Here is a 25,729-nt window from a genome sequence, read left to right on the forward strand (position 1 = left end):
TTGCGCTGCTTGGTTTTTCTAATTAAATCTAAAACTTTCTTATAGATCTTTTAAAAATCCATATTGATTCCATAGCTACTGAACATTTAACTTATTCTAAAATCACAACACAGTTACATACTTTAAATTAAGGGTTAATGGTCATTCTTTTATATTGATGAAAAGGTTTTTATAACACATTTATACACATTTTTAGTAATTCTATAACCGATTCTCAGTGGTTCCAAATACTGTCGGTTAACATTTTATCGACTAGATTACTTTGCTTATAAACAATTGTATTCAAAATTGCTCTTCGGCGAACACCAACCATCCCTTATGGAGTTTTTCACGAACTTTCATTAAGTCTAGCACGTCTGAAAGACACTATGTAATGATTTTAATTAAATTCATCAGCTTCTGTTTAACTTAGCGCAGCGCTATGCGATGGCACGCTCTGATTTAGTCGGTATCACCTGTAGGCGAGTTCATCTAGCCCCTACGCAACGTTCTCACCGAGCGTTATCACCGTCGTATTCATTGGAAACATTTTCCTGTCAAAATTTTCGACAAATCTTCTCAATCACTAGCTTACGCAGTTCGCCGCTCGCCAATCGGATTACTGTAATGAAGTTTGCGGCCACAGGAGACCGATAATTTTCATTTCCTTCCTCGATTCTCTCAGGAAACGTCTTGACGGAAAGGCAAGCCCAAAATAGCACGACAAACCGATGAAGGCACATTTAGAGTATCAGCTCGAGCCCCGACCTAGCCCACAAAGCGAACCATCTCAGCACCGATTACGCCGATGCCCAGCTGCCAAGCCACTTCATCCATGAGAAGTGTCACTGAGCGGATGCTTATCGTTGTCCAATTTTCGGCGCAATTTGGACGTTTCTGGTCCGCGAGTAGCATGACCCCGGAAGGCTACTATTTTCGTCTAATGAGCACGGAACCTCCACCATTCGTTGCTTCTGTATAAGTTACTGGAAGATTGATTGTTTTCGCACAATCTTCCGAGTGTGCAATGATGTACCTACCAACCAATGGATTTGTTTGACTTGTTTGGAATGCTGGAGATAAGCGATCAGTTAGCTGTTGCTGTTAGCTATTTGCAACGTGTAGCGCTGACGACATTTATTGGAATTATTTGAATGATTCATACTCAATATAGCCTCAATGTGTTTACATTTTCACGGGTAATACAAATAGTATTAGTTAATAGCTATAAGTTGTAGAACATAATGTTTGATTTTAACATTTTCAAAGACATAATCTAATCTCCAAAGTTAATTTCATAATAAATTGTACATTTTGAAATGCCAGCATACCGCGTGTGTGTAGAGAATATTAAATATTACAAGTGTATTTTCTGGAGCAAATTGGTATGACCCACGGTAGGCTAAAAACGATTTATTTCAACATGTTAAAAGTCTGCAACCTTTTCCATGGGTATTAGCCACTTGGTTTTATGTTTTGAATGGACAATAAACCAAACCGAATGGGTTACAATTTCCAATAACTATTTCTCGGACTAGCGAACTGGCACAGGAGTCTCTTTACGAAATGTCCAACATAGGTATACTCTTGCTCCACGATGTAAACCGGTGCCTATACCATAATCTGGATCATAAACAGCGAGGCAGTAACTTTCTGACCCTAATAGCAATTATGGTTTAATTTCTCGGAAAATCCTTCAATCCTCCGAAGGAATCTCTGCTGCTTACGACTGGTGCTTGAAAAAAAGGCTGTTTGAACGAATAACACAAGTAAACACTAAGAAGATTTTAGACTAAACTAAATCGAGGATCATTCAATGCATCCTCAAATAAAAGAATGATTCATTCTTCTTTCAACAAAAAAACACTTTAACGTGGCGATGGATTTGAAATCATCATGCTATCGATTAGAGTTCATCAATGTTCAACAAATGATACCTCAACCCACATTATTTTAAATAACTCATATGCATAAAAAAACTCTGCGACTATGGTATATCAAACCGTTTCTACTCACATGGTGAAGGAATACGAAACACAGCATTAACATCTTCAGGAACAGTTTAGGCGGCAGTAGTATCCCGTGTTCACCCATTCTCGATTTTGCAAAACCCAAATACTGAATCAATAACAATTATTTGAAAACTTTCCGGTACGCTGTAACCGATTTGATTTGGTTTGTGTAACAATTCGGTTTTGCACTGTTCACTGCACTAACCCACATGAACTGATGTCTTTTTTGTTGAACAAATTTCACAACATAAACACCTTTCTGATGACCCCTTAAATCAGACATAGAGATACATGGGAAGTTAGTTGTGACAGGTACGTGCAAGACTTTTTTTTTCAAGCAGTGAACACCTGTTATAGCAGTGAAATAAAATGAAACAACCATTTGCAAGTCAAATTAAATCCTCGCTACCTCGCTTCCGGATTCTGTACTACGCTTCGTCACGGACAGAAACAAGCAGAGAGAGAGAGACAGACACACAATTTACACGTTCATGGACGCTGCAAGACCTTGCCAGCTGAGACCGGGGGACATAGGAACCAACCACAAAGTAAGCCATACCCGAAACGGGACGCCCTTTCTTGGCTGCCCTTGGAACCTGAAGACGCCCCCGGAGGCCGGAAAGCGAGGGAGTGAACGACATTTGACGAAAGAGGGGACAGGGAAAATCAATTTACGTATGTGTGCAACCCTCTGCCAGCGTTGCCGTTGGAAACGATGTACATGCCTCCTTCGCGGTTGTCTTAGAATCTGGCGGGACTGCGGGCAAGGATCAACTTTCCTAATGCGCCCGTGAACACCGCAGACGAGACGAGGTGGTTTTCGGTCGTTAAATGTCGTTTGGAAGTTCGATTTCGTAGATTCATCGAATTCCACGTTCGACAGCCGGTATGAGGATACGATAGCACAAATTCTTCGAATTGCTTATTGGATTTTTATGCTCCCTTGATTTTTGCCGTAGCTCCTTTGCAGTTGCTTTTCCATGCCTTCAGTTCATCCCGTTCTGTTCTTTTGTTTTTTTTTTAGTTTTCTATTCCCCCACAAGGTTAACCGCCGAAGCGTTCGCACTGGCTCGAACTGTTGCAGACTTATTACTGGAGTACTTTGGCTCCTTTTACCCACTCCACCACACAAACACACGTATAATCCGGGAGATGTTTGCACCACTTTGCCTGGCCCAGGCCAGCAAAACGCAATGTATGGTGAATGCAAGCGCAACCTGTCTGCCAGCCTGCTAACAACGGATGCTTGCTAACAGTTTTTCTTTTACACTGCTGATTCTCCGGGAAAAAAAATTAGTCTCGCTTTCTTGCACAAAGCTGCACGTCACAGGGCTGCACGCACAGAGTAACGAATGCTGAATGTAGATAAGAAGGTTCACCGCCACTACCGCCAAAAAATTCCGGACCTGACCGCTGATACACTGCGCCACTACTGCCCGACCAGAAACGCCTGACCATCGGCAGGGTTCTGCAATCCTTTTTATATCATCCGCTCGGCCTGGCCTTGCTGTGATGCTGCTTCTGTTCCTGGTGCTGCTCCTGGAGAACGTGAATGAACGTGAGCCGAACGTAAGCGCATGCGCTGTCCCTGCCGAGCAAAGTTGATCTCCTGCTCCTCTCTGCTGAGAGCAGGACGACGACGACGACGACGGCTGATTCCCAGAACCGTTGCCTCCAGGCGCCTCCATTTCCATGTTCCATCAACGGAAGCACCCGTCTCCCGTTCGCGTTCACACCGCCCAACAAGTGCTTCGATGAGAATTGAACCACCGAAACATTCGATGGCTTATGGGGAAGGTTAGAATTTCCCACAGCAACAGCGTTCTGGTAACGGTAAACACCCACACTGGCAACTGGCCTGGTGAACGTCACGAGTACCTGTGTAGCACGAGACGACTGACCCTAGTACAAAAGTGTACTGAGAAACAATATTACGATATTTATTTTTATAGCTACTTTTGCATTCAACATTTGAAGGGTAAAAGGAATGTTTTCTTTTCCTTGATAATGTTTTAGATGTTTGAACTGTCGCAATTATCATAAAAAATCAATTTATCACTAGTTGGACTCCACAATGACGAGTCAATTAATTGAGTAACTATTCTAGACGAAAACGAAAGCACAAAACTAGTAATGGAACGGATTTCGGATAGCTTTGCATTCTTATCAAACAGGATAACGGGAAACGACACTACCGGAGGAGATGAACCTCATTCGTTCATTCACTAGAATCAATCCGGGAAAGCGTTTTGTGTTCATCATCCCAAATACACACACCAGCGCAACACCGGTTCTCCGGGACCGTGACCCAACGATTATGTCCTGCCCACACAATCAAAGGATAGTCAGCAACCCGAATGATTGCCACTCCGACGAGCGGCACTTCGGTAACTTGTTGATAGTTCAATAAAAGCGTATTTGCATTCGCCACTTGCTCGCTCTGTGCTGCTAGTGTTGCTCGGGCGAGGATTATGGTCCTCCCCGGACACCTCGGCCACTATTCTTCGCCTACATTAAACAAACTGCTACTTGCTGCTGCTGCTACTGCTGATGCTCATTCTCGTGGTTTAGCCAGCTCTCAACCAGCCGGGCGTCAGCATGCCTGAACCGCCTACTGAACTATCTCTCCTCATTCACACAGTTATTGCTAGTTTCATTCATAACGCCATCACCAGCAGAGCAGGCTGGATGGTCTGGCCGATTTTTCTTTCAATTCGGTTACTCTCTCTCTCTCTCTCTCGTTCTCATCCTTTTTCCTGTCTCTCGTTCTCACTCATTTCCGTCACGGCCTCTTTTGCATTTCCGGTTCGTTCAGGGGAGTACGTAGTTGGCGAAAGGGCCCGCAAACCGGTTCTTATTTTTCCATGTCGTTGATTTTGCGTTGCTGCTGCTCGCTCATCCTTCATCCTTTCGCGCCAGATGCATGTTGCTTTTCGACCGTCGCTATTGTGCTTGACGTTTTTTTTTACTTTATTAGGTATGTCTTATGTCATAATTTCCCACGGAGACGGATAAGCAATCTGCATGGTTCAGCGAGTTTTTAAAATGGAATTTCTAATGTCACGTGACGGGATACCGTCATTCGTACGGTTTTGTCGAGACGATATGGTTGGACATTGCGCGGGTGCCTGCGAGATTGATGAAGCTGCCATGTTTGTTGCGAGGCCGGTTGCAGGGTGGCGCACAGTTATGAATGCCATCAATTTATCACGAACGCAATCAATCGTGTCCGCCAATCGGTTGATCATCGATTGCCAGTTGATTGCCTCGATAAGGGTTATGCAAACTACGGGCTTTCAAAGGGTGTAATCAGCCGCTACAAACATTCTAAAACGTGTTATTAACATTCAAGCACTTGGTCGAACAAGCAAATTGTCAGTAATTCATTGAAAGCTTGTGCATAAGTGCATTTTAGTAATAAAAATATTGCTTTCTTTCAGTCATTTGAATAAGTTTATTATGTGTGTAAAGTGTCCTCACTGTAAAGCACTTGTCTGCGATCGAAGCCTATGAAGCCACCACCAAGAACGGTCGAAACTAGGGTTAAGTTCAGCCTCGGTCATTCTTAAAATTGATGAGATAAAAATGCAGATCAACGGCCGGACAGAAACACAACTGGGGCAGGGAAGCGCTTCGCGTGCCATCGTGGTTTCTTTCGTTCCTTCGAATCGGTAGCGTTCCTAGGCCAGCGAGTTTCGGACCAGATAGTTTGTCTACGCGAATTTATTACACTTTCCACTGGACACTGGCAGACTGGGTGCATTAAACTTGTTCACTTTTTTCGAACCGTCCAGTATCGTCTCCGGCCAGTCGGGAGGTACTTACTCGATTCCACTTTTGGCCGAAAGTCACCGAATTGCTGCCGGTGCCTCCAGCGGTCAGCGTGCTAAATACGGCTGCACAGCGTGTCGCGAAAACGCACCCGTTATTTCTACCAACTACAAGCATTGGTCACAAGCCACCGGGCAATCCGGTGTCCGGGTTTTTTTTTTCATACGTTTGCAAGCAACAGACGACCAGACGGCGAGACGCCTGGAATCTTTAAAACGTGAAACTAAAACGCCCCTCCACTCGGTTCTGCGAGTGCCAAGCCGGGAATCAAATTTGCTAGCGCGCGATGCTGAATTGTTTCATAACTTTCATAACGGAGAGAGTAGATTCAAAGGATAGACCCAGTGGCATTGCCAAAGCACGGCTGCAGCATTTAATCTCCCATCACGTACCACCGACATGAGTAATTTAAAATTGGTTCCATACACGCGCCATTCCGGCCAGCAATATCATCGACGGTGATAAAGTTTTACACAATCTGTCGCTTGGGTATATAAAATGTCGAACCGTGGCGTTGCTGGAACCTGGAACGAATATTGTGAGCAGAGTTTGTATTCCAACCCAAAACATGAAGACACCCGGTGCAGTGTTGTTTTTAGGCACTTTAGTGCTAGTGGTAAGCAACTGAGTTGAAGTACAGTCATTGATTAATGACTTTGTTTGACAAGCGATCGCAAGCGGTGCTGAAAAGAGTTTTCCACGATTCGTTGTTTTTTAGACTGCGGCTAGCCCCATCCATGAACTGGAAAAACGAGCAGCAGCCGGTCAACCGAATGACGTCATGAATAAGCTGGCCGAAAAAGGAAAAGAGATCGCTTTTGGGGTAATCGAAAAGCTGAAGGACAGCGAAGGTACGTTTCCTCTAGTCTGGGGGAGCACCATTATACTGAATTTCGTTCCATATTCCCATTGCACTACAGTCGGACGCAAGATGATAGGCAAAGTACTGGGCGCGATGGCTGGTGGTCGTTCTAAGCGCGAAATCTCTATTGACGCTGCCATTACGAACCTCCATACAGCCCATTACCAGAAGCTTGAACTGCACAAAACGCTCAAGAATGATGCTACCAACAGTGTTAACCCATCGACCTGTCCGATTCAACAGAACGAACTAAACTGGATTGAAACAGCCTCCATTGCTGTCCAACAGATTCTCCTTCAAGTGAATAAGATTATTAATGGACAGAAGCTTGGATACAGTGTGCCCAAGCCACAGCATATCTCTGTTTAAGCCAAGGAAAATCAAATATTTAGCATTGGGTTTCTAATATCAAAATAACTGTCTGTCAACGCGCCTGTTAGTGTCCTTTTTGTGAGCAATGTCTAAATGCAAATAAATAACAGCTAGAAAGCAAGATGTTCTGGTGCATGCAGAATGAAAAGAAAACACAATGGTGTCTATTTCAATTTATTTGACGAAGTAAATATAAAATGCGCGACCTATTTATGTGACGAAGTGGCAACTGCCTTCACCGGACGGCATCTCCAGTATCATCGTTTCACTTATGTGTCCGATTATTTTTATCTATGAAAAAACAACTCTCTTCTGTACGATGCTCATTATATCGTATCGATTTTGTAATATGAACCTTTTTCCACGATCAGCCACTGAATATACGGGCAATTAGGAGTGTTTCATTGTACGAGCCTTGTATGAAACGGAAACGATGGAGCGCATAGGATGACGCCACACTCAGTATGAAAAAAAAAATTGTATGAATTGTATCTTTCTTGCATTTCCGGCCCCACTCTTATTTCCGCTGAATAGTCCATATCACGGCGTGGCGTCGTAGGCGGTAATGCCAAATCCCTCTGGAAACACTAACAACCCCGATTCAAATTACAAAAGTGGCGTACTGTATTCGAGCGCAATCATAAAATGTGCCCTAATTATGCTCCATGGGAGTTAAAAAAAGATGCCTACGCAACAGTTCCGGTGCTGAATAAGCACACCGATGTGACTGGAATGCCGTCACTTACAGTTGTTAATATATTCCTCAGACATATTCGAAAAGTTCTTTGATATAATTTTTTCTGATAAAATGAAATTACTACTGAGATTTGCGTCACCAGCAATCCCATATTTGCATCAACTGACGTTGATCTGGACTTTGAAGCATGGTTAAACCCAAATCACTACAAACAAATAAACAAAAATCACTCATTAAATAATATATTCGTTTCAATTGGATATTTAGGCCTATTGTCCGATAGTTTACGAAAGCGTATATCAGTGCTCTGTGCTATAATTTACAAGTTTTCCAAAATATGACATTAGCTAATAAACAACGCCACTTTATTAAACGCAAATGAATTCCGATCTGGAACCCTTCGCAATGGTTGCACGTGCTATCGAAAATGTTTATTAGGAGTGACAGCATGCACCTTGATAGCAATGCGACGCACCGTATTGCAGATAACATTCCGTAAAAATTAGATTGTACACATACCACGGATGTTCTAGTCTACAACAAACGTTCCGCACGAGCACACACAAGTCGTTTAAGTCGAGACATCACCAACCCACGCGTTTGAGTAAGTGTGACAATATCAGTTTTTGGAGCCATAACACCTGAATCATTTGTTCTAATGCCACACAAACAACATTATCGGTTGGGTGACGTGCCGCCGCAAAGCTGCACATATGCCACGCACTAATCGTCATGTACAGTTTGACGAGGGTTCTTACTGTAACAGCTAGAACAGTTGAACCGATCACTTCAAAGTTGTCGTATTAATCGAACCCTTTACGGACCCGGAGATTTCGGCGCTACAGCGCCATGATCGACGATAAACTTGATAAAGCCCGAAAGGCTCGCTTGCGATCGCGTGCACTTGGTGTTCTAAGCCTACTTTACACCCTCCGATATCTGCTAGTGATCGCTTGCACGACTGCTGTGGTGCTGTATCTGCGTGAAAGGCGATTGCAGCACGGGAACATAGTCGATAGTGTGCCTGATGCTCCAGTCAAAGAGTTGATATCAACGGAAAAGATTGATTACAATGACTACCAACAACTCGCGCTGGATCGTAAACGTGTCGGTCCTGGGGAACAGGGGAAAGCGGCCACCCTTAGCCCGGCAGAAAGTGAAAGCGAACAACGGAAAAAGCTCTACCATCAGAATGGCTTCAACGCACTGCTGAGTGATAAGATCAGTGTCAATCGTTCCATAGCGGACCTCCGTCACCCCAGGTATCTTCCATGTGTGCTCCACGTGTTATCGGTGTTAACGTGGTGCTGGTTCAAAAATAGCAGTTCCCTGCACAGCGCTTTTGCAAGTTTTTTTGCTTTTTGCTTGAGGTCCCACATTTTGTGTGAAGTTTTACGGTGCAGTTCATCTAGATTAAGCAAACCATCGCCTTCATTGGCTTCGTTTTTCGCATGCTTTTACCGCAACCTATTTAAATATACTTGCTACAGCACCTGATAAAACATACATTCAATACTGGGTATTGTATTGGGTCTATTGATTTCAAAAGACTTCCATTCAAGTAGATTGCATGTTGCTTTTCGCATAGTAGGAAACTGAAATCCGCAAATTTCATGCAAATTTGTGATTGGAAAATGTGCAATCGATAAAAAATGATGGCATATCTATCAATTTAAACACATATTATTGCTTCGTTTTTGATGAATTTGAAATTACATTTGATTAATACATCGATTGCATCGATTAATGATTTTAGCTGTAAACTTCAACAGTACCTCAAGCAACTACCTACAGCAAGTGTTGTAGTGCCATTTTACGAGGAGCACTGGACGACCCTGCTCCGTACCGTGTACAGTGTGTTAAACCGATCTCCTCCGCATCTGCTGAAGGAAGTGATCATCGTGGATGATGGTAGTACGAAGGAGTTTCTGCATGGACAACTGCAAGACTACATCGACCAAAACCTGCCAAAAGTTAAGCTAATACGCCAGGGAGAACGGACCGGTTTGATGAAAGCGCGGCTCGCCGGAGCGCAGCTTGCGTCCGGTGACGTATTAGTGTTCCTCGATTCTCACACCGAAGCCGGCTACAACTGGTTGCCTCCGTTGTTGGAACCGATCGCGGAAAATCCGAAAACCTGCGTTTGTCCACTAATCGACATCATCGACGATCAAACGTTTAATGTACACGCTCAAGACGAGGGTGGTAGGGGTCTGTTTGATTGGAGGTTCCATTACAAACGTATAGCGCTGAAGGACACGGATCGTGTGTCTCCTACCGCACCATTCCCGAGCCCCGTCATGGCGGGAGGATTGTTCGCTATCGGTGCCAACTTCTTTTGGGAGTTGGGTGGCTACGATGAGGAATTGGATATCTGGGGCGCGGAGCAGTACGAGCTGAGCTTCAAGATCTGGCAGTGCGGAGGGCGCATGCTGGATGCTCCTTGCTCACGGTTTGGCCACATCTACCGCAGCTACAGTCCTTTTCCAAACACGCGAAAATATGATTTCATCACTAGAAATCACAAGCGTGTGGCAGAGATATGGATGGATGAGTACAAGCAGTACATCTACGATCGAGATCCGATGAGGTACGCTCGATCCGATGCAGGTGATATGAGCAAAATGAGAGCGATACGAGAAAAGCTGCAATGCAAACCATTCGCATGGTTCCTGAAGGAAGTGGCCCCTGAAATACTCCAGCTATATCCACCGGTTGAGCCGGAACCGTTCGCTTCCGGTGCTATACAGAGCATCGCCGATCCAGCACTCTGCCTCGATACCATGCAGCGTGGCCGTGGAAAACCCATCGGAATGTATCCTTGTGACGCTGACCTCATTCAGCCGAAAAACATGAACCAATACTTTGTTCTCAGCTGGCATCGTGATATACAGCTCAAGTCCGACGAACAGTGCTTCGACGTGCCGGAGAGTGCTGCTCGCTCGCCTATAACCCTCTACACGTGTCACATGCACCAAGGAAATCAATTCTTCCAATATGACTATGTAAGTTTATAGCAGATCGACGTAAAGAATCAAAATGTTATAATTATCTTCAATTCCACAGCGAACACATCAAATCAAACGCAACGGAATATGCATGGATTGTGATCCCGTCGCCAAAGAGGTCTTTATAAATCCGTGCAACAGCGAAAGCAAAACGCAGCGCTGGAAAATTGGATCCGTTAACTTGAAGTTGTTAAAACAATGGAACACTTATGGTGCAAAGATTTTGTAGTACATGGTTTAGTTAGTACTCAATAAAAAAACCTTTAAGCCTATTGAATACATTATGAATTAATTGATCATTTGCCACCATACTTATAGCATGGAACGCGCTACATTCCTCGCATTCACTTTTAACCTTGCACACGTGACTTGGAACATCTCCGGTGTAGCGTCGTATTTGGCGAACTGTGTTTTAATGGCACGGCTGTTCCATCATTAACACTGTACACACTATCGCCCAAGAGAAACATATTTTATCCTCATAATAAAAGAAAATCACTTCATAAAAAAACACATCATCTAAAAATGTTTAACATTACTTCATCAAACGCGAATTTGCGTGACATATTCACTTGCAATCGGTTACCGGTATTGCGCTATGTTTAATTAATGATCTTTTATAATTTCACAGATGCCACAATATCAAGTATCTGCGGCAATTACCATCGACGAGCGTTATCGTACCATTCTATGACGAACATTGGAGCACATTGTTGCGCACCGTATACAGCGTTGTGAGGCGTTCTCCCAGCACCGTCCTCCTGGAAATCATACTCGTCGACGACGGGAGCTTGAAAATGTTCCTCAAACAACAGCTAGATAATTACGTTGCAACGCATTTGAAGCAGCTCGTCAAAATTGTTCATCTACCAACTCGTAGCGGACTTATAACGGCTCGCTTAGCTGGGGCCAAGATTGCCAAGGGTGATGTGCTAGTGTTTCTAGATTCCCATGTTGAAGCTGGTATCAATTGGTTGCCACCGCTGTTGGAACCGATTGCAAACAATCCACGAACCTGTGTTTGTCCTTTTATCGATGTGATAATGGACGAAACGTTTGAGCTTATTCCCCAGGACCAGGGAGCTCGGGGAGCATTCGATTGGAATATGTTGTACAAGCGGCTTCCTTTACGGCCCGAAGATCAAACGGATCCTACACAGCCATTCGAAAGTCCGGTCATGGCGGGGGGATTGTTTGCGATCAGTAGCAGCTTCTTCTGGGAACTGGGTGGTTACGATGAGATGCTGGAGATTTGGGGCGCGGAGCAGTACGAGTTGAGCTTCAAGATCTGGCAGTGCGGAGGACGGATGATCGATGTTCCATGTTCACGAGTTGGCCACATTTACCGTAGCTATTCCCCGTTTCCCAACGTGAAAACCTACGACTTTGTGGCCAAAAACCATAAACGTGTCGCTGAGGTGTGGATGGATGAGTACAAGCAGTACGTCTACAAGAAAGATCCGTTGCGCTTCTCCATCGATGCTGGTGATCTTACAAAAATGAAGGAACTTCGACGGAGACTCAACTGTAAACCATTCCGTTGGTTCATGGAACATGTGGCACCGGATCTGGTCGACTGGTATCCACCGATAGAACCGGAACCATTCGCTTTCGGCGTTATTCAAAGTCAAGCTAATACAGGCCTCTGCGTTGAAGCTATCGATGTCGATGGGAAGAAGGGCACGGCGCTGATGGCGTGTGCAAAGGATAAGGTAAACCCGGAACGGTTCGAGCAGCATTTCCAATTTACATGGAGACGGGAAGTGAAATCCATGGTGTGGTCGCAGTGTTTAGACGTGTCGGACCATACTGTCAGAGTAGAGATACCGCTATTCCCTTGTCACACTCTTCAGGGCAACCAATTGTTTCAGTACGACGTGGTAAGTAGATGTTTACTTTAGAAGATGTCCCTCAATTTCATGTTGTCCTCACGATTACAGGATACCAAGCAGATTTACATCGGAAGAGATAAAAAGTATTGCGTAGAAGCGGACCTAGCCAATCGAAGAGTAATGGTCAACATCTGCAGTCACGAAACACTTGCACAGCAATGGCGTATCGGCCAGATGAATGTAGAGCATCTGCGCAACTGGAACAAACATGGAGCGAAATTTGTCAATTAATGTCCCCGATTTATTGTACCCTAAGCCTATACCGTGGCCGATTGTTATCCCAATATATTGAAAACGTAACACTTTTAGTGAGCAAACAAGAAAATTCTAAAAACCCCGTTTCCCCTGTCGATAGTTTAAAGCTTTGATTCAGTGAGCCACTTGAAGTCTTGCGGTTTACGGTCCGCCTGCGGACTAATCACTATGTTAATCACGTTCGGCCTGTCTGTGGCAATCAGCGACTCTTTCACGGCTACCTGAAGCTCGGGAATAGTTCGAACGAAATGCCCTTTCATGCCGAACATGTGCATCATATTCTCATAGTGTGTTTCGTAGGTCAATGCCGAGGCTGGAGTTCTGAAAAACGATACAACAAAAATGTATCCGGGGATTATTATTATTCTTATTTTACGATGGAAAGCAAATTGATTCTACTTACACCTGAGTCAAATCTCCTCCCGATCGCATATCATCGTACGTTTGCTTATCAAACCCAGCGTAGATACCGCCATTATTGACAATCACCAGCACAATCGGCAGCTGATACCGTACCATCGTCTCCAATTCCATACCGGAGAACCCAAATGCAGAATCACCTTCCACGCACACTACCTTCTTCCCCGGGAACCGATCCCGGCAAAAGAGTGCCGCCGCAATGGCAAAACCTGGACCAACGCCCATCGTTCCGAACGTTCCTGCATCCAGCCGGTGGCGCGCTAGTTTATTGTGCAACAGCGTACGGCCAATGTCCATCGTATTGGCCCCTTCGCTAACGATGATAGCGTCCTTCGGAATGTATTGTTGCAGATGGGTAAATACCGCATAGTAATTCAGTGGCGTTTCCGTATTCAGCGCCATCTGCTCTACCGTTTTACGGTTTTTGTCGCATTTCGCCTTCAGATCTACCCACCATTCCTGACGGTCGTCGAATCGGAAGTGCTTCTTAGCAAGAGCGTCAATTAGCTGTTCGGTGAACGGAACTATGTGCGATTGCACCGCCAAATTGCTCAGCACGCTATTATGTAGCTCCTCGGGCTGAAGGTCAACCTGAATGAACTTCACGTCCTCACTGTAGCGAGGTGGACGGCCAAAGTGCAGCATCCAATTCAGCCGTGCACCGAGCAGTAGCACAACATCTGCCTTCTGTAAGGCCAAGGTGCGAGCAGGTGCGATGCATTGCGGATCCAGATCCGGGACAACACCTTTTCCCATTGGCGTTGGTAAAAAGGGAAGGTTCGTTTGATGGATGAGCTGCCGAATCTGCAGCTCGGCGCGCGCATAAGCAGCACCTTTTCCAACAATCACCAATGGCCGTCTGGCGCTGGTAAGAAGCTGAGCTACTTGAGCGATTAGCGATGGATCGGGGAATGCTAGTGGTGGTTCCGGGTGGCCGTACTGTGACGGAATGGCATCTTCAGTTATCTTTGCCGTAAGCAGGTTGCCAGGAAAGTCGAGATAAGCAGCGCCCGGGCGACCGTAGCAAGCCAACCGGACAGCTTTTTCGACGTGCAGAGGAATCAGCGACACGCTTGGCGGCCGGGCGGCGTACTTGCAATACGGGCGGCTCAACTCCACTTGAGGGCACTCTTGGAACCCTCCGATTCCTTCGTGATCCTGCGAGGTTGAGCCACCGATCACAAGCAGCGGCCAGCAGTTCACTTGTGCGTTTGCCATCCCTCCCGTCACATGCAACAGCCCCGGGCCTGAGACCACAAGACAAACTCCCGGTTTTCCGGTCAGGTATCCGATTGCCTAAAAGTGAAGAGCATAATTTAGAACAGATTTATCGAACAACCAATGTAATTATTACTGACCTGCGCCGCGTAACATGCTGATTGTTCGTTACGCATTCCCACATATTTAAGCCCTTCCGCTTGCATTGCCATGGACAGCTCCACAACGGGTATTCCAACGATGCCGAAAACATATTCGATGCCCTACAAAACAAACAAGCACATTGTTAAGAAGATATACATTAAATAATGTGTATTCTACAGTTAATTGGTCAATCATCTCGCATCAAGGCTTGATTAATAAAACATGGCAAACAGAAGAGAGATAACACCGCTAGATAAGCGCAATGACAACGCCGGATTGTTGGTGATAACACACTCCCCGCGGTAGGCCCGTAAAATCTTCAAGCGCTTCTTATCACACTCACTTAAACTTTGAACCCTGAAAATCCGTATTCCTACCTGGTCTTTCAATGCTTTCGCTAAAACCGCATTACCATCAACCTCCATTGTCTTCCAATAAATTGTGTTCCGGGTTTCTAAAATGCGGCACAACACAAAAAAATCTAAAAAAAACACAAAATATTGAAATTAAAAGTTGCAACTATGGATTTTTTCATGCTGTGGTTTTCCGGGATCTTGCACTTTACGGACTTACCAAGGATAATGACGATGGGTTCTGGAAAAGGCTTGGATTTATTCTTATCACTTTTATCTTGATCGGAATTATTCAATTTAAAAATGCGCTTTTTGCCGGGATATTTCACCTGTGAACCACATCCAAAACAAACACATCACAAGCGACGGCTACACGAGCGCGCCAAGTTGCTGCCTGGCCCATAAGGCCATGCCAGACGAAGCGTAAACTCTGCCGTACACGCTTGAGCTCATTGTTTATTCTTATTGTGATTTGCATCAACAATGAGTGTTTATTGCTAGAATGTTTAATCCTTTTCTTCGGCAAAAAATATGCTAACTATCTAAAAAAAGTCGTTAAATTATCAGTGCAATCCGTTTTACGGGTCACAACCCAGCCAGGTAATCATATCCAAACGCAAGTTTTTTGGCATTTATTATATATTTACACAGAGTTTATGCTTCATCTGTCCCTGCCTATCACTTTGATTTCTGCTTTCTGGGGCCGAAAACACGAATGTACGATTCAGTATTTTTTCAAGTTTTCTGCTTCGTGGAGCACGTCCCTAACTATGCCAGAAACGCTTCGATTTACCGCCACGCTTGAATAAAACGCTTCAGTGTATTTGAAATTTTCTGTTTGAAATTAACAGAACGTGGCCTGCAAGTATGAATGCAAAATAAATTAAAAATAAAATTCCCGTAAATCATGTTTAATGTTTAATGTTTTATCATCGTTATTAGTGATATGCGGGTTCCAATAAAATTTAAAATCATATGACTGATAGCAAACATAGTGCAATACAGAATAAAACCAAATCACCATTACTATTAAACTAATCAGCTGATTTTCGCATTATTGACCAACACAGTTTCTTGTAAATTTCCATAACAATCTTTTAATTCGTGATAATATTGTCACAACCGCATGTCATGTATTGTCCTACCGCATGTCTCCCATCTTTTGCGATCACCTAATTTAACACCATATAATTTTGATCAATTCGCTAAACTAACTAAACCATTTCGCGACCAAAGGAAAAGATAGAAACCAAATCGAAGATGAAATTGAGAAGTGTTTGTAGTGCGCCAGAAGTTTATTTAAAATCTTTTCACGAATGTTAGAACGAGGTGTAATGAACATATATTTTAAAAATACATCAATTTAATTTTTTTCTGTTTCCTTTAAAGGCATTTCTTAAAATGAAAAAGTGTAGGTTTTTTGCTTTGTTTAAGCAATCTTAAACATTTTTAAACGTTCAACAGGTCTTTAATGCCTTTGAAATAAAGAGTGAATAAAATGTTTAAAAATGCAAAATGATCGCTCCCGTAATGTTTATGCTACGATGGATACCGACGTTGAAAGCATGAGATTTGATAAAACTGCTTCTAAGTGGCAAGAAGCACGGCAAGATGCATTTCAAACAACTCAATTTCTTTATGAGATCTTCGATTGGTTTCGTTTTCTAAAGTAAATAATTATGTACCACAATAAGAGTGAAAGAAATAAAAATTAATAAAGGTTATCACACCGGTTAAACGAAGAGTTTTTAAAAATGCTGATATCTTTTGTCCACGGCAGTACATCACTGCCAGTAAACCGGGCGGGGCGACTGAACCGGCAAACTCAGCATTGACGAACAACCCACAACCACCGCTCGGCGACTGCCCAACACGACGGCGACGAACGCACGAATGGTTTTTGCGATAAAACTGCAAGGTGGAAAATTTTCTCTATCCAGTCTGCGATCTGTTGCGTGCGAAGCACGATCATTGCTGTGCCTCACCTGGATTTGTGTCGCGAAAGTTTGTGATTATAGTGTAAATGTTTGTTACAAATTTTACCTCGGTATCCGGGTACTTTATTTAAAGTGAGTGCGTTTTGTGATCCTTTTCCGGGAATTTTGGTGCCAACCGGTTTTCTAAATTTAAGCTAGATTTCTAAAATTATCCAAAAATTGTTGTGAAAACAGAAATGAAATTCGGTTACTCTCTGAATCATACTCGTTCGATACGAATAGTTGTTCAAACAGAAATGTAAGTTAACGAGCCGTTGTAATAACACTGAAACAGGAGTTCCCATGAAGTACAGAAAAGTTCAATATCCAGTGCCCAGCAACCAGCGAACACGAGTGTAAATTATCTGGTTTAATGACATGTTTCCTGATTTATGGGAAACACAAAATCGGGGAATTCTGCATTTTTAATTCCAATCGTGGTGCAATTTATCATATCGGCCCTGAGCATAGGATCATCGGAACCCCGGAAAGCCCAATCTCCAAACCGACCGGATTTCTAAAGTTGCGAGATCAAACGATTTGTTTGTCGTGGATCCCAACGCAAAAGCGCACAAATTTAAAGATAATTAAATTATCGGATTGCAAATTATAACACCACGAACCACGTCTTTCAGCAACTAAAGGCCACCTATTGGGTCATTCAGTTTCCTGCTTTCTGCTCTCTCACGTGTCGTGCTCAAAACATCTTCGCATGGCAAACAACTTATTTAACACATTGCCCGTCCTTAGCACAAATTATTCAAATGGTTGTGCCGACCTGTGATGAGACCTTGTTTCTTAAAACAACCTCGATACCACCGGCAAGTAGGTTGTACGCACACGTGAAACTACATTGGCCAACACCGCGATTGAAATAAGTCAATAAAATGCCATTTATTGGCTTGTTCCAACGGATCTTCACATAAATAGTTGTTCACCAGAAGAGTAGATGTTGCCTTCTGCGTATATCTAACTTTCCTTGTACGGTTACCACGTTATTTGCAAATTTACAACTCCTAGGATAGTAAAGCTCTGAACTAGGACAATTTTTACAACGTCTAGATGCACCGGCAACCCCTATCCCCGCTCGTCCCTACCCTAGAGACCAATTAACACAAACGAATTAGCGCTCGTTATCATACCATTGTCGCGGCAAGCTCATCCAAATGATTTACCCAGCAATTTCGGTCTGATACCTGCGACTCTGGCCGGGAGGTAGAGAATTACACCAACAACATTGCCACCGCTCACAGGTGACTGTGTGCTACCTCCGCTCCGCTTCTGGCCAACTGTGTACGCATTTGTTATCTTGCCAGACGCCGTTAACCTCGTGCCTACGTTACGTGTTTCTCAAGATCACCTCTTCGTCGATCCATCTACGCGTCATTGAGATCATTGACGGCAAATACTACCGGAACATCCTTATCCCAGCTTATCTCAACCATTACCTTGATGTACGATGTCGTGTATGCGGCACCGGAACTGGCGGACTGTGGTAATGCTGTTCATGGAAGGAATCTATTAGCATTAGGGAGATGAGAAGAAAAAAAAAACGTAAACAACAAGTGTAAAGTGATGATAATATTCCCCTCCCTCATCATCGTCATACTTCGATGCACCAGACCTCTAATGGGTTACTTTTCGCAGCGTGTGACAACCGACTGCGGTACAGCTGACAGTTAACCTTATACCGGTTGCCGTAGCAGTTCGTCAAACCCTGCAGAGCCATGGACATCGAACGCACGCCCGATGCCTACTTACGGTGATTGTACCGATCCTGCGGAGTGAATTCTAAATGCGTCTCCACGGAACTGTTCGCGAAATAAGCCGACCAGCGTCAACAACCTTACCTAACATGCCCCTGCCTACCGTTTGAAGGTGAATCTTCCTTCCTTTTCGTCGGTTGGCGGAACTATTGCAGTGTGACGATAGTTTAGCGAAGGCGTTTAACGTTTTTTTATCGATCGTTGTAGTGGATTGTTGTTGAACAGTTTCGAATTCAAGTGTAGTGTTTACCGTTCTTGAAGTAACTGAAAAGTGTGTGCCACGGAGTGCTTTAGAGAAAAGTAATCGAGAGAGCAACACTTGGCGGAAAATCCTTCAAAATGGTAGTCACACCGGTGGTTCAACTCATTAAAGCGTGTGGTAAGTTGAAAAGATTGTGCCGCTTCTTACTGTAAACAAAGAAAATACAACAATGATTAAAACTGATTACTAATAGCAACCGAAATGTATGGAATTGGTAATCGATCCACTAAACTTTCGCTTGATAATAAGTATAATAGATTGAAAGCAGCTTAATTTCAGAATGAATACCTTTTATTCTGCCCAATTTATGCCCAAAGTGTTTATTTAGTTTCTAGTAACCCAATGATTCGGTACATGGTTATGAGTTATTGAGGAGGTTTCGGCGTGCGCCACCGGTACGTGATCGTGGCTATACGAGCTCGCCGGGTACCATACCGAAATGATTGGTTTGAACAATATCTGCTCATCCTTGGGCAATTCGATCACGGATCCTCTGACGATGTTAACCGATACAGGATCGTCGGTAGGTTCATTGGATGGCTCCGTGCTGGCTTCCGTAGCTGTCTCGGTTGCAGCAGCAGCCAAGGCCGCTGCCACGGCTGCAGCGTGCTCTTCCTTTGCTAGCGCCACTTCCGGTGTATCCTGGACGGCAGTTGGCAGATTGGTAGCCTCAACGACGAATCCGGTCTGATCGTTTGCTGTGTAGTTCACCGTTTGGGTTACATTGTTCGCATCGATGTAGTGATAAGCTCCGATCACCGTATCGCTCGCATCCTTTATCTCAACCTTCGCCGACGAACCGGCATTGTAACCGTACGCATACTGTCTGCAGTCCTGGCCAAATATTAAGTATTGGTCTCCAACCTCATTCAAGCTGGGCAAAACACACGGTACACTGGGAGCACCGTGCACCAACACGGCTAGTGCGAGAAGAGTGCTCAAAGAAAGATACATTCTTATCACTTCTGACTAAACGACTGATACTGTGGAAAGTAAGACAACCATAATTTATAGCACTGAGGATGCAGCCTGTAAACGTGCAGGAAGCTGTACGGCCCCAATTGAACATCTATTTGATTTCTGTTATCGATAATTAATGGAATGTGGAAACCTTCACAAAGGCACGATGTCAATGGACGGAACGCAGCGGCACCAAAGACGCTCCCCGCCAAACCAGTTCAAGACAAGTTATGGAATCTTTTCAATTTATTACTGCTCCTCACAGCATGACAGCACACAAAGAGCGATTGGAGCAGCATAAATCTTGCTACTCTCAGCTCTTGGCAGTCGTTTAAATCGATAATCCATCGTCGTTGTGCCAAAAGAATCCTAGGAGCTTTCTCATTTTTTCCCATCTCGGTTTCTTTCTCAAAAATTGCAGCTAAAGTACAGTAGAAAAGAAAAATCGTTTGATTTTACAAATCTTTAGCGATCAGATACTTCCGAGGCATCACCGTGGCGAAGCAGCAACTGTCCACTGCATCCATTTCCTACTATTAAAAAAGGCCACATCGTTTGGGTGAAGCAATCAAATTGATAGCTCGACGGTGACCGTAAACTTGCCATTGCGGCGCACTAATGCGTTCGTGCGCTCTGATGCAACAATAACTAATTTATGTATGCGGTCGTTACAAGTAGCTCCCCGCACCTCCGCCACCGCTACCGCACCAGGTACCATCACTACACCTTGCATCAGCTGATCGACGTGCTCCATCGGGGCACAAAGAAAAAAAAAGCGAAAAATCTAGCTCACGGTACCTTAACTTCGCATTGAATCTGGCAACGAGAACTCCCGTAAACAGCCGGTGCGCCCCGTGACTGCAGAAATGTGAAAGTAAATGATGAAGACAAATGAAACGCATGGACGTGGAATCCAAGCTAATAATTAAATGTGCAGAATCGTCATCCTCATCGTGCCGCATTTCCTTTCAAAACGCTGTGGAGCGAATGATTGATCGGGAAAGTCTTCTCCCGGGAAGACCGGGCGTATCGCTCGCTTCGAACAGACTGAGAAAACCCGATCCCGCCCGGTCTTACCGGGTAGATTGGAGGGTTTTCCGTTGCTACCAGCATGACCCTCGGTCGGTCGATTGGTGGCAATGATGCCCCATCATCATTGCCTTTTTGTTAATGACAGTTGCACGACTCCGGCACCGCAGTTGGTCTACTATTAGGTTGACTTTATGAAATCGTGCAAAAGCAGCTGCCTCCATCCAGCGCTAGGAGTAGGAGTAGGAAATTGTTGCACCAAAGCACCTCAATTCATTAGCAGTTATACTTGTTCGTTTTTTTTTTGTATTTCCTTTCCGCAATTCACTGTTTATTGTTGTTTCGGTTCGAGATGTGTCGCGGAATTTAAATTGTCAACACGTGCTCGCTTTTGCCTCGCGTCTTACCTACCTAACGTTGTTGCAATGTAACGTTTGTTCGAAAATTAATATACTTTTCATTACTTCGGAGCCAAGCAACGGATTGACCAGTATTGAGTTCTGAACAATGTAACAGAAACTAGTAGTTCCTTCCTTCTAGCTCGTCAACCAATTTTTAGTAGTTCGAAGCGATTCAACATCAAACCGTTACCCACCAACAAACAGTTAAAAAATGTGCCATTGATCAGCATAGCAACATGCACGTGTTTGGCAACCTGATTCCGTAGTTCGCAAACTATTAACCACTAGCCGTCGCCGGTCGGTTACAGGTTTGCTGCGATTCGCGTTTCACTGCGCTTGCAAACCAGTGCGAGGCCGTTTGCATAACAAGATCTCACTCATCGTTTGTCTTCGTAATATATTCGCAGATCGCATACCGACCCGATTCAATGTCGCGATTATGCTGTTCATGGCGTGCCTGATCAGCTACATGCTGCGCGTGAACATGTCCGTCAACATACTGGCAATGGTGCAGCCGATCCAGAGCAATGGCCGGCAGTTCGCAGATGATAACAGCACCTCTGTTACCGGGGCACGACCCAATCGGACCAGCGCAAATCACACCACCGCCATCGTTCCAAATGTAGGTGCCGGCAAAACGAATGCAAGATGCTTTCAGACAACATTAACATATCTATTTTTTTTCTTCTCCACTCCGGTTTCTCATCCTCTCTTTCTCTCTCTCTCTCTTCCTCTTTCTCTCATCGGTACAGTATGGCCCGCGGTACAACTGGAGTTCGAACGATCAGAGCATAATTTTGGGAGCCTACTTTTACGGCTACCTTTTGTCATCGCTGCCCGCCGGCATGTTTGCGGAGCGCTTCGGGGGCCGGGGAGTGGTGGGAGTCACGCTGGCATTTAGCGCTTTATTAACTGGATTAACTCCACTGGCCGCAGAGTGCGGAATGTGGGTGATAATCGCCAATCGCGTGCTGCTCGGCGTTATGGGGGTAAGCATTCGTTAATCCGTCGCAGTTTTCTTCCATTGTTCCACTTCCCGTTTCGTACTTACAATCAGAAAACGCATCTTTTCATGCCCCGGAGAAAATCGATCTACCGCTGCTGGTGAAACAAAATTTATTGCATTTTTAATTTGACCAAACGCTCTTTTCCCTGCGTTCGTTCGTCACCTCAAACGAAAGTAAATGCTTGGAGTACTGTTTGGGCCACAGAGCTGTATACGGGAACCGGAATCGTATTTCCAATCCAGTCTGTGCTCTCCGAGCCCGTACCATAAAGTCCATTCGCTAATCTCTACCCAGTGAACCATGTCGTCGAGTGGCTGCCAATTGTCCAATGGCTTGATGATGATGATGATGATGGAAGAGGATTGCGCCAAAATGGTTGCTTTCGATTTTGCTGCCAGCACATTCTTGACGCGACGAACGAATTGTCTACTGTTTGGGTGAATGGAACTTCAAGTTCCTGTTGCAATATGGGGCCGGTTCAATTAGATCACGCACAGGTGAAAGAACACATCAGCTCATGTACAACTATTTTCCAAATGAGAACTAATTACATAAGTAGTACCAACGGGCGAACGAGCGAAAGCGGTCTCGTGTGAGTCGTTTGAAAGTGGCCCTTTTGTTGTTTTTGCTCTCGCGCTACCAGAGCAGGAAAACGGAAGTAAAGTTGGTGATGTATTCTTACTAGATGTTGATTGTATTTCCTGCAGGGTTTTCTCTATCCAGCCCTACACAACCTGATCTCCAAGTGGGCTCCCCCGGACGAGAAGGGAAAGTTTGTCTCTGCCCTAATGGGTGGAACGTTCGGAACCGTTGTGACGTGGCCGCTGGTTGGAGTGCTGATCGAAACCGTTGGATGGTCCTTTGCGTTCTACATACCCGCAGCCATTGCCGCGATCGTTGCTGCCCTGTGGTATCTCATCGTAGCCGATTCTCCCTCGGTGCATCCTCGTATCAAGGCGGAGGAGCAAGAGTACATTCAAAAGTCGCTTGGAGATACGATCTCAAAATCGAAGCTGCTACCACCGGTCTTATCACTCGTTACCTCGTTGCCCTTCCTGTCGCTGCTAGTGTTACACTTTGGTAATCTTTGGGGTCTCTACTTCCTCATTACCGCGGCTCCAAAGTTCATGAGTGAGGTTCGTATCGACCAGGCGCTGCGCCGCGTTTCCCTCTGCTCCTAACGACGCATCTCTATCTCTTTCTTTGTCTCTCGCTCTTCGTTCAGGTACTGGGATTCAACCTGGCCAAAGCAGGTTTCCTGGCCGCCATGCCGTACCTGGCAAGGTCGTTTGCTGCATTCCTCTTCGGGACCGTTGGAGATCACCTGAGGAAGAAGTCGCTGCTTGGTGTCACTGCAATACGAAAATCGTTCTGCCTTTTTTGTAAGTAGCTCAATGAATGCACAAGTATCTGATGTATTGTGTTTTTTCTTTTGATCAAATGCACACCACGCCCAAAAGACGATTGATACTCTCATAGTCACATAATCGTCAGTTCGATCGTCTATTCTTCAAACCCGTTTCTACTCAACTTCGGATTTGTTCAGTGCAAAAACGGTAGAAACGTGTATCAAGAAAAACGCATACATACGAGTTAGGTAGCGTGTAAAGCCGTGGAAATGCACCCAGCATCGTGTGCTGATGCTATCGATCAAAGAGATATACGTCGGCCCATCGATGGACGGATGGATCGTGATGAAGTTGCAAAATCTGTGACGATCATTCAATCGGCATAACCGAGTTAATTTCCCGCTCGCCAAATTGCCAACATAAATATGTCGACGTGCTGCACTCCAGCGGTGCCACCGCGGGCTATAAATAACCTCCGATGTCGAACAACAACCCGACGGTCCGTGCACCGTCCCCGTACATGAGCGGACAAATGAGTCCAGTGCCCAGTGCCTGACTACGGACGGCTGCGGTGGCAGCAAAAGCCAGTGGTGCTGAGACTAATCAACTGATACCATTTTAATTGCAGCTCACATAATACCCGGACTGTTTCTCGTCGGGTTGATCTACATCGGCTTCGACCCGTACGTCTGTGTCGCCATCATCACACTGTCGCTCGGCTTCAACGGTGCATCCACGATGACCAATCTTCAAAATTCCCAGGACTTGGCACCCAACTTTGCCGGGACACTGTACGGCATCATTAACTTCGTTGGCACCTCCAGCGGCTTCATCTCGCCCATGCTGGTGGCTCATTTCACCGCCGAACGGAGTACCATGGATGAGTGGCAATACGTCTTTCTGATAGGAGCTGCAGCGTACATCCTTCCGGCCCTAGTGTTCATCGTATTTGGCTCGGGACAGGTGCAGAAATGGAACGAACCTAAACAACAGCCACCAACCCCCGGTCAAGAACAACGCTAGAGAAGAACTTTAGGCCGCTAATGCTACTGGTAGAAACAACGATCTGAAGTGTTACTAAAGTGACAATGTCTCGCTGTGCATTTACAGTGTCAGTGTAGAATAGAAGGTTTTAATTCTAATCTTAGTGTAGCTTCCAAAGCCCCTTTTTAACAAACGACCCTGGTACCGGTATTGGTAGAGGTATCGCCAAAACCCAAACGTTAGTGTGCTACGTCTGCTGTTATGCTCTGTAGATTTTATGCAGAATGATTTATTGTACATAGCTTTAAAAAAAAATTATGGAGAAGCCGTAAGTTAGTCGAGACTTGCCAATAAAAGGTAACCTGAAGGAAACATGAAGGAAGCCACGGATTTCAACATGAATTAAACTGACGCTCACGTTACGAATCCATACGATAAGCAACATATACCCAATGGCGTCTTAAAAACCTGCTTTCAAGATCTATCATCCTATTGCCAAGGTGAGTGCTGTTATGAGTTTAGATTAAGTACTAGCCAGTGCTAGCTGATTTAACGATTTCATACGGCTACACACAGTTTCATATTAACTACTGGTTGGTTTCCTTTCATTGGTACATTTTTCTTATCATATTTCTAGCACAATAACATTTGTAGAATGTACTAGATATGTACAATCGCATCAATCAGCTTGAGTTTTAACTTGAGAGTGTGCAGCTAGTAGGAGATGAGGAACAAAATAAGAATAAAAAATAGTAATTGGTATTGATGAGATATGATCATAAACAGCAGTTACTTCACGGTTAACCCACAACAAGTCCCCCGTACAGGGGCAATGTGCCAGTAATGAATTGTAGGTCAATTTATCATTGTTTGAACATTGTAAGTCTTCTTTGAATGATAAGACAGGGAAAAGTTCGGAGTATAATCCGATAACTATTTCATCCTAAAAACG

General features: G+C 44.6%; 5 protein-coding genes across 18 annotated transcripts in view; 3 read left to right on the forward strand and 2 right to left on the reverse strand.

Moving 5' to 3' along the window:
* Positions 1-3,893, reverse strand: part of LOC126576963 (neuropeptide-like 1) — a 12,149-nt gene extending 8,256 nt beyond the window's left edge. The window contains exons 1-2 of one of the 8 annotated variants that reach the window (XM_050238291.1): positions 3,380-3,893; positions 1,996-2,260 (exon numbers count right to left, since the gene is read on the reverse strand). In XM_050238291.1, coding sequence (XP_050094248.1) covers positions 1,996-2,073 — 78 coding nt within the window. In that variant the 5' untranslated portion in view covers positions 2,074-2,260; positions 3,380-3,893. Of the gene's footprint in view, positions 1-1,995; positions 2,261-3,333 lie in introns of all 8 variants that reach the window. The other 7 variants (XM_050238288.1, XM_050238283.1, XM_050238284.1 and 4 more) reach the window with 7 other exon arrangements.
* A 186-nt stretch (positions 3,894-4,079) lies between these two features.
* Positions 4,080-7,158, forward strand: LOC126576976 (uncharacterized). The gene is made up of 3 exons (XM_050238320.1): positions 4,080-6,438; positions 6,541-6,673; positions 6,743-7,158. Exons 1-3 carry the CDS (start codon positions 6,391-6,393, stop codon positions 7,051-7,053), a joined length of 492 nt encoding a protein of 163 aa, XP_050094277.1. The 5' UTR covers positions 4,080-6,390; the 3' UTR covers positions 7,054-7,158.
* Positions 7,159-8,602: 1,444 nt separating this feature from the next.
* On the forward strand, positions 8,603-12,884 carry LOC126576570 (putative polypeptide N-acetylgalactosaminyltransferase 10). Its single transcript, XM_050237877.1, has 4 exons — positions 8,603-9,015; positions 9,510-10,715; positions 11,393-12,641; positions 12,702-12,884. Exons 1-4 carry the CDS (start codon positions 8,603-8,605, stop codon positions 12,882-12,884), a joined length of 3,051 nt encoding a protein of 1,016 aa, XP_050093834.1.
* On the reverse strand, positions 12,873-15,409 carry LOC126576962 (2-hydroxyacyl-CoA lyase 1). The gene is made up of 5 exons (XM_050238282.1): positions 15,264-15,409; positions 15,068-15,171; positions 14,687-14,809; positions 13,312-14,624; positions 12,873-13,229 (listed from the first exon to the last, which is right to left on the reverse strand). The coding sequence occupies exons 2-5, from the start codon at positions 15,113-15,115 to the stop codon at positions 13,010-13,012; spliced, it is 1,704 nt and encodes a 567-aa protein (XP_050094239.1). The 5' UTR covers positions 15,116-15,171; positions 15,264-15,409; the 3' UTR covers positions 12,873-13,009.
* Positions 15,410-16,991: 1,582 nt separating this feature from the next.
* LOC126576969 (sialin) lies at positions 16,992-25,109 on the forward strand. 7 transcript variants are annotated; one of them, XM_050238306.1, is made up of 8 exons: positions 16,998-17,278; positions 18,667-18,897; positions 18,993-19,164; positions 21,845-22,059; positions 22,190-22,426; positions 23,152-23,580; positions 23,670-23,826; positions 24,422-25,109. In XM_050238306.1, the coding sequence occupies exons 3-8, from the start codon at positions 19,125-19,127 to the stop codon at positions 24,814-24,816; spliced, it is 1,473 nt and encodes a 490-aa protein (XP_050094263.1). In that variant the 5' UTR covers positions 16,998-17,278; positions 18,667-18,897; positions 18,993-19,124; the 3' UTR covers positions 24,817-25,109. The 7 variants fall into 7 exon arrangements, with proteins under 7 accessions (XP_050094267.1, XP_050094261.1, XP_050094263.1 ...); XM_050238310.1 differs by lacking the exon at positions 18,667-18,897 and having other exon boundaries at positions 16,992-17,112; XM_050238304.1 differs by having other exon boundaries at positions 16,997-17,278; positions 18,667-19,164.
* The last annotated feature ends 620 nt before the right edge of the window (positions 25,110-25,729 follow it).

The sequence above is a fragment of the Anopheles aquasalis genome, chromosome 3 (assembly GCF_943734665.1).
Source record: "Anopheles aquasalis chromosome 3, idAnoAquaMG_Q_19, whole genome shotgun sequence".
NCBI classification, from domain to species: Eukaryota; Metazoa; Arthropoda; class Insecta; order Diptera; family Culicidae; genus Anopheles; species Anopheles aquasalis.

What these genes read in the sequence shown, in the direction of transcription:
- LOC126576969 (XM_050238310.1), top strand. Translation starts at nt 19,125, where the DNA reads ATGGTAGTCACACCGGTGGTTCAACTCATTAAAGCGTGTG. An exon ending in TGCTGCTCGGCGTTATGGGG is followed by an intron (nt 22,427 to 23,151) that starts GTAAGCATTCGT and finishes TATTTCCTGCAG; the next exon opens with GGTTTTCTCTATCCAGCCCT. An exon ending in AAAATCGTTCTGCCTTTTTT is followed by an intron (nt 23,827 to 24,421) that starts GTAAGTAGCTCA and finishes TTTTAATTGCAG; the next exon opens with CTCACATAATACCCGGACTG.
- LOC126576570 (XM_050237877.1), top strand. Translation starts at nt 8,603, where the DNA reads ATGATCGACGATAAACTTGATAAAGCCCGAAAGGCTCGCTTGCGATCG. An exon ending in GCGGACCTCCGTCACCCCAG is followed by an intron (nt 9,016 to 9,509) that starts GTATCTTCCATG and finishes TAATGATTTTAG; the next exon opens with CTGTAAACTTCAACAGTACC. An exon ending in AATTGTTTCAGTACGACGTG is followed by an intron (nt 12,642 to 12,701) that starts GTAAGTAGATGT and finishes TCACGATTACAG; the next exon opens with GATACCAAGCAGATTTACAT.
- LOC126576962 (XM_050238282.1), bottom strand. Translation starts at nt 15,115, where the DNA reads ATGGAGGTTGATGGTAATGCGGTTTTAGCGAAAGCATTGAAAGACCAG. An exon ending in CAGCATGTTACGCGGCGCAG is followed by an intron (nt 14,625 to 14,686) that starts GTCAGTAATAAT and finishes CTTCACTTTTAG; the next exon opens with GCAATCGGATACCTGACCGG. An exon ending in GGAGGAGATTTGACTCAGGT is followed by an intron (nt 13,230 to 13,311) that starts GTAAGTAGAATC and finishes ATCGTTTTTCAG; the next exon opens with AACTCCAGCCTCGGCATTGA.
- LOC126576976 (XM_050238320.1), top strand. Translation starts at nt 6,391, where the DNA reads ATGAAGACACCCGGTGCAGTGTTGTTTTTAGGCACTTTAGTGCTAGTG. An exon ending in TAGGCACTTTAGTGCTAGTG is followed by an intron (nt 6,439 to 6,540) that starts GTAAGCAACTGA and finishes GTTGTTTTTTAG; the next exon opens with ACTGCGGCTAGCCCCATCCA. An exon ending in AAAGCTGAAGGACAGCGAAG is followed by an intron (nt 6,674 to 6,742) that starts GTACGTTTCCTC and finishes ATTGCACTACAG; the next exon opens with TCGGACGCAAGATGATAGGC.